At 38.2% G+C, this 12,342-nt stretch overlaps 1 protein-coding gene across 1 annotated transcript in view; it reads right to left on the reverse strand.

Annotated features, from left to right (window-relative positions):
* The window catches only part of FAM81B (family with sequence similarity 81 member B), a gene marked incomplete at its 3' end in the record, with an annotated part of 48,079 nt that continues 35,737 nt past the window's right edge, over positions 1-12,342 (reverse strand). Inside the window, exons 7-8 of the mRNA XM_079797641.1 lie at positions 7,860-7,966; positions 1-34 (exon numbers count right to left, since the gene is read on the reverse strand). Coding sequence (XP_079653767.1) covers positions 1-34; positions 7,860-7,966 — 141 coding nt within the window. The remainder of the gene's footprint in view (positions 35-7,859; positions 7,967-12,342) is intronic.

The following is a 12,342-nucleotide window of genomic DNA, read 5'->3' on the forward strand; positions in this document are numbered from 1 at the left end:
TTCCTCATACAGATTATTTGAAAGTGAATTCAGTCTAAGGGGAAAATTTGGTTTTATTTTAGTAAGTAAATGTTAGTTCTGAAGAAAATCTGTAGGTGCTTTTCTTTGGTTTGTGTAGTTTTGTTTTCAGATGATGAGGGTCAGTGTGTGCAGCAAGTACTAAGGGGTGACGTGCGCCGAGGGAGCACACTGTGATGCTGTCCTGAGCGGTGTTCAGCCCAGCTGCGGCCAACCCCCCTCCACGTGCCCCAAAACACCTGCACGGGACACGGAAACTCGTGCCACCCAGGCAGGGTCCTCCCGGAGCCCTGGGCGCATGCGTGTGTCTGGAAGCAATACTTTGCTAAGGCACCTGGGCGGGGAGCAGGGGCTGCCAACTTCTGTAAAGGGTCACAGGAACTATCTCAGGCTTTTTGGTTGGTCTCTCTTGCAACCACTGAGTTCTTGCTGCTGCCATTGCAGCCAGAAAGCAGCCACGGATGACACAAACCAGCATGGCTTATTTGTAAAAAAAAAAAAAAAAGATTAACAAAGGAGCGTGGTTGTAGTTTATCTAACTTTATATATGCTGAAATCTAAATGTCTTGTTCTCTTCACATGTCATTAAATGTAATTTTTTATTTAAAATTTATTAGAAAGTGTGGGAAACAGTCTTAGCTGCGGGCACCGCTAAGGGAACCGCTCCTCTGCACAGGCCGCCAGGAGGCTGGGAGAGGAGCTGGGCCGGACAGGCCCTGCATTGTTTAAATGAGCAGCGAAAAGGCGGAGGGGGGAAGGGGGAAGGGAGAAGGAACAGAGCCCCAAAGGACTTTGGGGAAGCAGAGTGTTCCTTGGTTGTCTTTTCTGTCTCTGGTGAAATCTTCAGTAAAGTGCCCATCGCCACCCATGGGTCTCTGAGTGGATTCTTTCGGGGTAGGGGAGGGGCAGGGCTTGAAGTGGTGCTGAGTTACTCCTGGGGGTTGGAATCATATATCATCCATTTGAAAAGTCCCTGTAGAGTGGCTGAGGGTGTGAGCAGAAAGGGGAGCCACATCTGGAATGACTAAGAAATACGGGACTGAGAAGAGGTGGGATGAGGGATGAGGACTGGCGAGTGGTTTCTGTCTGTGACTTGCTCTTGGTGAGATGTCCATTTCAAATTCCCTTTTAGACTAGGCCAGTGGTCGGCAAACTCATTAGTCAACAGAGCCAAATATCAACAGTACAACGGTTGAAATTTCTTTTGAGAGCCAAATTTTTTAAACTTAAACTTCTTCTAACGCCACTTCTTCAAAATAGACTCGCCCAGGCCGTGGTATTTTGTGGAAGAGCCACACTAAAGGGGCCAAAGAGCCGCATGTGGCTTGCGAGCCACAGTTTGCCGACCACGGGACAAAGAGAAATATTAGATGGGCAGGAATAATGCATGTTGATATTGGAAATATTCAGATTATTGTGGCTTGAAATAATAGTTGCTGTAGTGTCTTTAGGAAAAAATTTACACAGATAATTTAGTGTGTGATATTTATCACTGGAAACTGCTTAAAACATGCTGGACATATACAGCATGTATATGCCTCTCTAGCTCTCCTGAGAAAGACACCTTAGAACCTAACTAAGTTCCACGAGGGCAAGAATTTTACTTTGTTCGTGGCTGTGAACATTGGCTAGAATATAGAAAGTGCTCAATAAAGAGTTGCTAAATAAATGAACAAATGAGTAATTTTTTCCTCACTCAATACCTTTTATTAGGGCTGTTCACAAATAAATCATAGACTTGCCAAGCTATTTAAAGATCTAATCTTTGATTTTCATCTTTCCTTCCCTGTTTCTGTTGGAAATATTAATTAACAGTAATGGTTAAGGAGGGGTGGTAAATCCTCAGGTAACCCAGGTGTAGCTTTACAATTGAGAATTCAGCCTTCACTGCTCACCTTTAGTGTGAAAATAAAATGAAAGCATTTACTCTCATCACAGATACAATATTAAAGTCCCTCTGAAAACCAATGTGCCCAAGTAATATCTCTGGAAGGGCATGTCAGTAATTGAAATTCTGAAATTTAAGTAAAGCCATAAAGAATGAATCACTACTTATGATCCTTTCATTACAAGGTTTTGCCTGTCATTGGAGACTCATTTTCCTGGTAACCATCAGAAGTCAGACTCTGTCGGTAGTTTACGAAAGCATTATTTAAATAGCATTCTCCTTGAAAGACAAAAAGGATAAAGTAAAAGTTTATGTAAATCTTTCTCTTTCCTTAGACTTTTCCCTAACATAACAGACATGATTTACCATGTGAAAATGACTATTCTATAATTGTAGAACTTACAGTTAAAGTCTCGACAAGATGAGTTATCTTGAATGGTTTTCACATTTTAGTTCCTAAGGCCTCTATTCCAGTGGTTATGGGGATATTTCTATTAGATGTAGACATATATAGGTAGATAGGTGGGTAGATGTATGTATGTATAGATAAACATTTAGACAGACAGACAGCTTTTTCTTTATTTTTTCTCAAAACACAAAAGTCAGATTTTTAAATTATGGTTAGAAACCTCACTAGGATAATGTTGGCTGGGTGTGTTTTTTTTTTTTCTTAATTTTTATACAGGTTAAAATACATACCAAAGGCAATTATAAGGGGGAAGTTACAAAAGTGTAAAAGAAAATGTAATGGGATCTATAGGCACAGCAGAGCCCAGGGCAGAGCTGTGTGGAGAGTGAATGAATGAGGAGGGCAGAGTGTGCGGCTTGGAGCAAACATCCCAGTGACCGCTCCGGTATGGATGGCATACAAATGAAGACATGTCAGAAGCAAGGGATTAATTTCCAGAAACAATTTTTCTGCTAAGTGTATACTTATGCACCGTAAAGTAACTTCTTATTAATATTCTGTGACATTAATTAAAAAGTAACTCCAACTCCACTCTGATAGCAGACTTGCTTCCTGGGAATTCCAAATTGTACTTGAGCTTAAGTCCCAGCATGTTCACAGCGTCATACCTTTCTGGTTTCTAGCAGATGTGATCTTTTATTTCCCTAAATTTTCATACAGGATTAGCTTACTAATAAGGGGAATTATGAGGTGGAAGCATCAAAGTTTAACAAAAATAATCTGAAATTTGTCGTCAGACACTGTTCTAGCTGCATGGCTGGGTTAATTTCTTAATCTCTTTAATTATGTTTCCTCATCTTTAAAATGGGGTGGGACCCACTCTACAGAGTTGGGTGAACATTTCTGCCTACTGATATATTTCATTTAACATTATCTTAACTTTTGCTTTATCTGTATTTAGCTTGTCACTATGCATTTTCTCTCCAATTGTATGTGGCTATGTCTTTGGATATTCCAAAACACATATTATAGGTGCTCAAAACCATTCATTCATTCACTCATTCACTCATTGGCTTCTATTTGTGTCTACATAAGGGGTGCGGAGGATACAAAGATGAATGAGACGTGTCCTTGCCTTGGATAGTTTGTAACTTTCCACTGTGTTAGCATTTTCAAAGTTGTACAATCGAATTCAAGTCTATGCATTCGTTTCATTGACCAAATACTGTTTCTTTTTTTAAAAAAATTATCTTTATTGTTGAAAGTATTACAGACGTCCCCCTTTTTCCCCACTGACCCTTTCTAGCCTTTACCTGCATCTCCCCACACCCCCCGTCCCCCAAGGCCTTCACCACACTATTGTCTGTGTCCATGGGTTATGCATATACTAGTATGCATACAAGTCCTTTGGTTGATCTCTTCCCACCCACCCACCCCTGCCTTCCCTCTGAGATTCGACAGTCAAATACTATTTCTTTTCTTATAAATCACTATCACCTAGACAGCATCAGCAGTAGGAGCCATGCAGAGGAGTGACTGGTAGGTGCCGCCTCTGCCAAACCTGCGCTAAGAGACAGCTGTGTATCATGATGGCCCAGACTTGCTCTGTGAGCACTAAGCTGTTGGCTTAGGTCCGTGGTCGGCAAACTGCGGCTCGCGAGCCACGTGCGGCTCTTTGGCCCCTTGAGTGTGGCTCTTCCACAAAATACCACGTGCGGGCACGCACGTGCAATGCGATTGAAACTTCCTGGCCCATGTGCAGAAGTCGGTTTTCGGCTCTCAAAAGAAATTTTAATCGTTGTACTGTTGATATTTGGCTCTGTTGACTAATGAGTTTGCCGACCACTGGCTTAGGTCATTACTTAGCTGACCGTCTAAGACCCTTCTGGAAAAAAGAGGCTCAATGCAGGGTTCAAATTACAGAGCCTGTGTGTCACCTTTGTTAGGTCTAGTGATCAGTGCCAAAGTCCCAGGAATTCACTAGCAAACCCTTAGACAATACTGTGACTTAAATTCAATATAAAATATATTTAGTTTACCATTAAACTTGAATTTGTTATTAAATTTTCTAAATGGGAAAATTAAATTTACTCTTCAATGTTATTAAAATGTTTTTAATCTCTTTGATCAGAAACACTTAAAAAAAGAAAGAAAAACAAATTTGATGCACCATCTACTTTGATTTGACAAGTGCTCTGATTGAAAAAATAAAGGCCTATCTCTGTCTTACATTCTCGTTGAGGAAAATGCATTTGCAATACATATCTCCATTAAAGGGGAATATCCCTGATGTAAATGAATCCTATAAATTGATTTAAAAATGATGAAAATCACAACACAAAATTTGACAAATGATAAGAATGGGTAATGCACAAAGAAAATTCAAATGGTGAAGGGAATGCAAATGAAACAGAAGATGTTGTTTTCCATTCTTTAATTGGCAAATATTAAAAAAAGAGAAATTTCAGTGTTGGTAAGAATGTTGAGAAAGATCTGCTCACACTCTGCTGGTGGGAGTGTAAATTGCTACATTTTTATAAAAATTGATAAATACATAATATCTTTGACCTAGGAATGTTGCTTGTAGAAACAAAAGCACCTATATCTAAGGTTATCTAAGGATATATACACACAATAATTTTCTGTTTATGGTAACCATAAATTGAAAAAAAATCTATCAATAAAATAAATGATTGAATTAATTATGGCATAGCTGTAAGTTAAAATATTATGCAGCTTTGAAAAATAATATTCATTGATCTAGAGAGAGATCCAAGATGTACTGAGAGTAAACTATTGAGTAATGTGTATAGAATTAATTAAAAAAAAACATGCTTTCACCTGGCTAGTATGGCTCAATGGTTGAGCGTTGACCTATGAACTGATTCCAGGTCAGGGCACATGCCGGGGTTTCAGGCTCAGTCCCCAGTAGGGGGCATGCAGGAGGCAGCTGATCAGTGATTCTCTCTCATCATTGATGTTTCTATCTCTCCCTCTTCCTTCCTTTGGAAATCAAGAAAAATATATTTAAAAACAAAAAACTCCATGCTTTCTCTCTATATACAAGTAATTTATATATCTACATATAATATACATGTTATACATAAATATAAATACACACACAAAACATCCTCTTTCTGTTATAGACAGGGTGTCCCAAAAGTGTATACACGCTTAACAGATGGTAGCTCAATTGATGCTTCTTTCTTTTCAGATTTAATAATTATTCATTGGAATGAATAATTATTCAAAGTGTGTATACATTTCTTGGGACATCCTGTATTTATATTAAAAAGGAGGAAGGTGTGTTAGCATTGATTACATTAAGAAGCTGAAATAGTGAATTCTTTTTTTATTTGTTTCATTGTGTTTGTTATAATGAATGCATATTACTTTTTTATTGTTTAAAGTATTATATATGTCTCCTTCCCCCCCCCCATTAACACCCTGCCCGCCCTCCCCCCCCCCGCCACTCCCACCCCTCCCCCCGCCCCGGACAAGCCCCCACCATCTCAGTGTCTGTGTCCATTGGTTGTGCTAATATGTATGCATACAAGTCCTTTGGTTGATCTCTCTCCCTGCCTCCTCCTCCCCTGCCTTCCCTCTGAGGTTGGATGGTCTGTTCAGTGTTTCTTTGTCTCTGGATCTATTTTTGTTCATCAGTTTATGTTGTTCATTATATCCCACATATGAGTGAAATCATGTGATATATATCTTTCTCTTACTGGCTTACCTTTTCGCTTAGCATAAAGCTCTCCAGGTTCATCCATGCTGTTGCAAATGGTAAAAATTCCTTCTTTTTTATAGCAGCGTAGTATTCCATTGTGTAGATGTACCACTGTTTTCTAATCCACTCATCTGCTGATGGGCACTAAGGCAGTTTCCAAATTTTAGCTATGGTGAATTGTGCCACTATGATTGGTGTTTCTGGTTTCTTGGGATATATTCCCAGAAGTGGGATTACTGGGTCAAATGGGATTACTTTTCAATTTAAAAATGATGGAGAAAGTTTAAATAAAAAAGAGTCAATTGTGTAATTGACTCATTAGAACTGGTAAATATTTGCCTAGGGAAAAATCTGGTTTATAAACTCACTATAACCTACAGTAATACTAATGAAATTTTAAAACTTCATTATTTCAAGTGAGAAAGAGATTTAAGTTTATACTATTACAAAAAGTGTCAACATTCAGATTTAACTACTTAGATTATTTGTCTATAAACCAATTTCCCACAAGACTAAAGATAGAAAAAGTACACAGCATCACCAGTACAGCAGTTAGCCCTAGATCCAAACATTGCCTTTCCCCCTCTTTCCTATTTGCTAATACACTTCATCTCTTTAAGCCAGTCTTCCATTTCAGATTATAAGTCCCATTCTCCCCCAGTAAAATCAATTCTTAAACTGTACTTCTAGAAATGGTTTACTTTTCTACTTTTCTTTGGACATTTTTCTTTATCTTAATTCAAAGCTAAAGGAATTAGATGAAGCACCACACAGGTATTTATTGAGCATTATCATTGTGCTAGGTCTTAAGAACATAATATGCTTTTTTGGAGTATGAATGAAGTGGGTGTTTTCCCTTTACTCAAGACATTTTCTTCTCTGAACTTTAGTTATAAATACTGTTCCTAGGACACATTTCCCAATTTAACATCTCTAAAATTGTGAGGTGTCTTAAAGTTAGGTGTACTATAGTTTAATTGTTAGCTTCGTGTCACAGCGGTGCAAAAATATATGGTACATCCTATAGTCAGTGGCACTTGGATTTCCTGAAATATGGTAGAGATGGGGTGGGAAAATGGAGCAAGCTGAGTATTATGAGAAGACTAGGTTATTAGATTTGGTCAAGGCATTAAATCCAAGTGATGTGAGATAGACAGGAAAAAGAACAAGAGTAGGGAGGGCTGTAAGGCAGCATCAGCCGAGTGACTAGAATGCTCCTTTGCCTGCACCAGAATCCCAGGAAATGTGGCCATTTAAACAAAGATTTGAGGATAGGAGGCCAGAAATGTGAATATTTGTGGATTCTTGTCTTCTTTACTGCATTTTCCATTACACCGGGAAAAAGCTCAATTTAAGATGGGGTAGAGACTGGACTTCAAGAGGGATAATGTAAAGGAGCAAGTAGAGGATCTTAGAAAAAAATCTTAGAAAAGTCTTTTTAAAAAGCTCTTGTAACCAAAGTCGTTTTAAAAATTGATAATTGTGTGCAATCGATGTCTATTCAGTAGTGCTTTACATTGAGGCATTTTAATACACAATTGATGATAAGTTAAAATTTATAGGAAAGATCTGAGTGAGTATATCAATTCAGTTGAGATATGATGCAAACAAAGAAAATGATGAAATTAATATTTTTTCTTTTATTATGAATATTGCATAAGCTACTTTAGTGAGAATATTCTCTGTATCAGTTTCATTGCTTTATTTCTTGAGCAGGTTTATATTTTGGGGTAGGTTTTTATTTAATGCCAATGCTTTCATTAGGCAAAACGCTTTAGAATGCATTTAACAGAATTAAATATCTTCCATTTACTTACTTGAACTCCAAAAGGTTCATTTCAAGGCGATAATCCCCTTGGACCATCTTTAAATTTGAGGTTTGTTCAGAATTGGAAGCCTCTATCTTTCCTAAGAGCTGCATTACCTAATGAAAGTACAAAAAGGAACTTTTTGTGTGTGTGAACAAAACCACTAGCCCTTACATTAATCATACTTCATTCCTAAAGGATCCAGGAAGCAGACTTGAGTCTAAAACACATTTTCATTTGAAAATGATTTTTTCCCCCAAAGAAATGATTCAATAATTATATAACCATCTTCAGGGAAAGAAAAACAGAGTATTCATTCTGCTGTCTTTAATATTCTTTTGATAATAGGCTGCCTAATAATACACAAAAGCATACTATTGACATTAGTTTGTTTAGCTATTTGTTTTTTTTTTAAAAATAATGTTTCTATTGATTTTTAGAGAGAGAGGAAGGGAGAAAGATATATAGAGAGAGACATCATTATGCCCCCTACTAGGGATCGTAACCTGCAACCTGGGTGTGTGCCCTGACTGGGAATCAAACCGGTGACCTCTTGGTTCCTGTGTTGGTGCTCAACCACTGACCCACCCTGGCTAGCTATTTGTTAATTTGATTATTTCTTTACTTTGTCTTCCCAGTTACAATGTAAACCACTGTGTCCTTTACCACCACTACATCCTCAGTGCACATTTGCTGGCCAATGGTAAATATTCACAAAATACTTACTGAATAAGTGTTTAAATGTACAACCAGGGTCTGAGAAAAACACACATGAGTGGCCTAAGATGAGGCCTTGGGAATTTCCAGGTGGGATTCTGACATGCGCACAAGTGAGTCCCAAGTGAAATGACTGTAGGGCACATAAAGCCAGGATGGGAGTGCCTTCTACAATGTCGGAAACATTGAGGACATCCCTTTAGGTAAAAAGACTGGATTGGAAAATCTAGACATGATCATGCCTAAAGTAATCACTGTTAAGGGGAATGAAGCTCCATGGTTGGCTTTGGCCAAACAGACTTCACTCCTGCAACAGAGGGTCACCTGGAGGAGAGGAGCCACTTAACAAAATCGGAGTTCTCTCAGAAGAGAAAGCGGGGAACAATGGGAAGGCTGGAAGAGATAGATGTTGGGTGGGAAACCAATAACACATGAATGGCTATTTATAGGAGACACATTTAAAACAGGCTTTTGATAGGAGGCACACTTAAAGGCAGGATTATTTTAACAGTAAAAATAATAAGCAAGTACATGCCTGGCAGAAGCAAAGAAAAAGAAAGCATGCCAGGCAATATTGTTAGATAAAATATGACTCAAGGCAAAATATGTTAAATTGACAAACGTGTCATTTTTATAGATTAAAAGTAGAATCCACCGTGAAAAATAAAGTTTTCAACCTATATTTACCTTACACTTTGAACTAAAAACTAGCAGTTGAAGAATTATAACTAACAGCAATGATATACTAGTGATCTTAAATGACTTTTCTTGACTCTTTACTGGTCAAATAAGTACAATATAAATAAGGATATAGAAAGATATGAAAAATAAAAAGTTTATTTAATAGATTTACATACCAATCTGACTTGCAAACATTTATTCTTTCCCAGTGCCCACTGAACATTAGCAATAACCAAGCACACGTGGCTATAAAGAAACTTTCAAATTATTCCAAAAGTAGAAAAAGCACGGACATTAACTCTAACTATACTGCACTGAAACTAGAACTGAATAAGTAAAAAGAAGCAAAATTCTAATCATCTGAATAAAACCCCCCACTTAATTATGTTGTTTAATTCCAGTGTTTCACATGAAAATGTGCCTCTCAGATCTCCTATTACAAGGAGCATAATTGGCCAAGGACCTTGACCGCTGAGCCTAAAACTCATCACCATGTACTCTTCCCACTGGCTGCTCCAGCCAATGCCTGAGTAGTATTCCTTTGATGAGTGACTAGCTCAAGGAACCTGATGAAGATTTGTTAACATAGGGTTTCAGTGTAATGCCTTCCTTCCCCATCTTTTTCACAGAAGTCGGACCTGTATTGCAGTCTGATGTCTCGCTCCATCTCCTCCAGCTCCCTCCCCATTTCCCTTCAGTTTCTTTTCCCTCTCCATAAATATCTTGCACATGTACTTCTTTAATGGTATTTACTTCTCACAGGACTAACGCAAGTGTCAAAGGATAAATCAACCCTGCAATTGTAATTTAGGAAAGAATAATGAGAACATTGCATATCAAAAGGACACAGAACATCTCTAGAGGTAACTGTGTGGTATTAAAAGTTTCCGTAATTATACAAGGCAGAATGAAGCTATATAAACTAATTGTTCAGTCTACAAAATTAAAAGGAGAATAATAAACCTAAGCAAAGGAAAGCAGGAGGAAGAAAGGGACAAATTGTGGAAGGCAGAATGGCTCACAAAGACATCCATGCAGAGCCTCTCTGTGGATCCTGAGACTATGTTATGTTAGATGGCCAAAGGGAATTGCAGCTGTGGTTAAGGTTGCAGACCTTGAAATAGGGAGACTATACTGTCTTACCTAAGTGGCCCAACCTAATCACCTGAGCCCCTTAAAAGCAAATAACTTTCTCTACTTGGAGTCAGAGATTTGAAGTGTGAGATGAATTTGATCTGCTATTGCTGGAGAGAGACGACATTGAAAACACCAGAAGGTTGGCAGGTAGCTGGGGGAAGATCAGTCCCCAACTGAGAGCCAGCAAGGACCTCAGACCTACAACTTCAAGAAATGGAATTTGGCCAAACACTTATGAATGAGCCTAGAAGAGGGCTCATCCCCAGAGCATTTCCGAAAGGAACACAGCCCTGCTGACACGTCAGTTTCTGCTTGTGCGATCCTCCGAAGGGAGCCAGCCTAGTCCTCCCAGACCTTTGACCTACAACAAAGGAGATGATTTATTTGTTTTATTATAAACCACTTGGTGTGTGGTTGATTTGTTATGGCAGCAATATAAAACGAATACACAAACACTAAAAAAATTAAGAAACAAAAAAATTATGGGATTAATGTGTTAATTCAAGGGCTGTTTTTTTTAATTAATAGGCAAAGTTTGTTATGTTCAAAACATGAAGAAAAGAGAAAAATATCAAAATTAGGAATAAGAAAAGATGAAATAGTTATAAATATCTATGATCCAAATAACATAGCAAACACATTTACAAAGCTGAAATTATAGATGAAATGGAAACTCAATAATTATAAGATACTTTAATTCTCTTTTTTCAATCTAAGACAGAAAAAGGAGATACAAAAAAATTCCTATCTAATAAAAGGGTAATATGCAAATTAACCGTCACTCTGTCACAAATATGGCGGCACCAATAGTGGCCAGGGCGGGATGCTGGCGGCGTTGCCCCGGCGACACAAGCCCAGCATCCCGGGCCCTGGCCACACAGAGAGAGGGAAGGAGGGAGGGGCCTCTGGCCAGAGGCCGGGGCACAGGATGCTGGCATTGTTGCAGGCCAGGCTGAGGGACCCTCCCCCATCCCCCTGTGCATGAATTTCATGCACTGGGCCTCTAGTATAGGATTAAAAAGACCTAACAAATAAGCTATTTTTTATAGATTTCAACTGAACTTTGTACCCTAAAAGTACTGAACATACATTCTTTTAGAACATGTACAAAATTTTACTCTCCTGCTACACACACACACACACACACACACACACACACACAACTCTCAAAATATTCGAAAAACTAAAGCTAGCATATAACAAATTTTAATTACAATGAAATACAATTAAAAATGAATACTAACATAACAAAACAGAAAATTCTTTACTCAGGGAAGAAACCAACAACAATAACTCCTCTAAACTATTCAATAAGAAACACAATATGCAATTGCAAACTTTCTAGGAAACAATAATGAGAACATTACATAGCAAACCCCAGGGTATATAGGAATGAACATTTGCAGTCATAAATGATTATATCGGTAAAAAAAGAAAGAATATAAATACACTAAGGCAAAAAGTAAGGAAATGAACAGCAAAGCAAACTGTAGGAAAGGAAAAAAAATATTTTTATAAAATCAGTACAACATTAGTTACAAAAATCTGAAAATACTACACAAAACCCCCAGAGACTAATCTAATTTATAAACATTGATCAAGATTTTTATTTTTTTCTCCTAACTTAAAATATTTATTAGTCTGGAAAAAGTCCCAGCCTGCACCCCACCCTTTCCCAAACCACTTCCCGAATCAAGGGACGGACTCAAAGGAGTTGTTTCAAATAAGCCAAAATGTATCCGGGGAAGAACAATCATTCATTCCCGAGACCTGACATTACAATTACATGTGTTTGCCAAGGAGAGAGGAGGGGGCCAGTGAGAATGGTAGATGGACCAGCTGAGGGGAAACAGGATGGGCTCTTTGTCACAGTTTGGGCTCAGGGAAGGGTTGAAATAAACAGGTATTTTTGGAATAGGGGAGATAAGAGGAGAGGCAAAGGAAGGTCAAGGGCTGG

The sequence above is a fragment of the Cnephaeus nilssonii genome (genome assembly GCF_951640355.1).
Source record: "Cnephaeus nilssonii genome assembly, chromosome: 2".
Classification (NCBI taxonomy): domain Eukaryota; kingdom Metazoa; phylum Chordata; class Mammalia; order Chiroptera; family Vespertilionidae; genus Cnephaeus; species Cnephaeus nilssonii.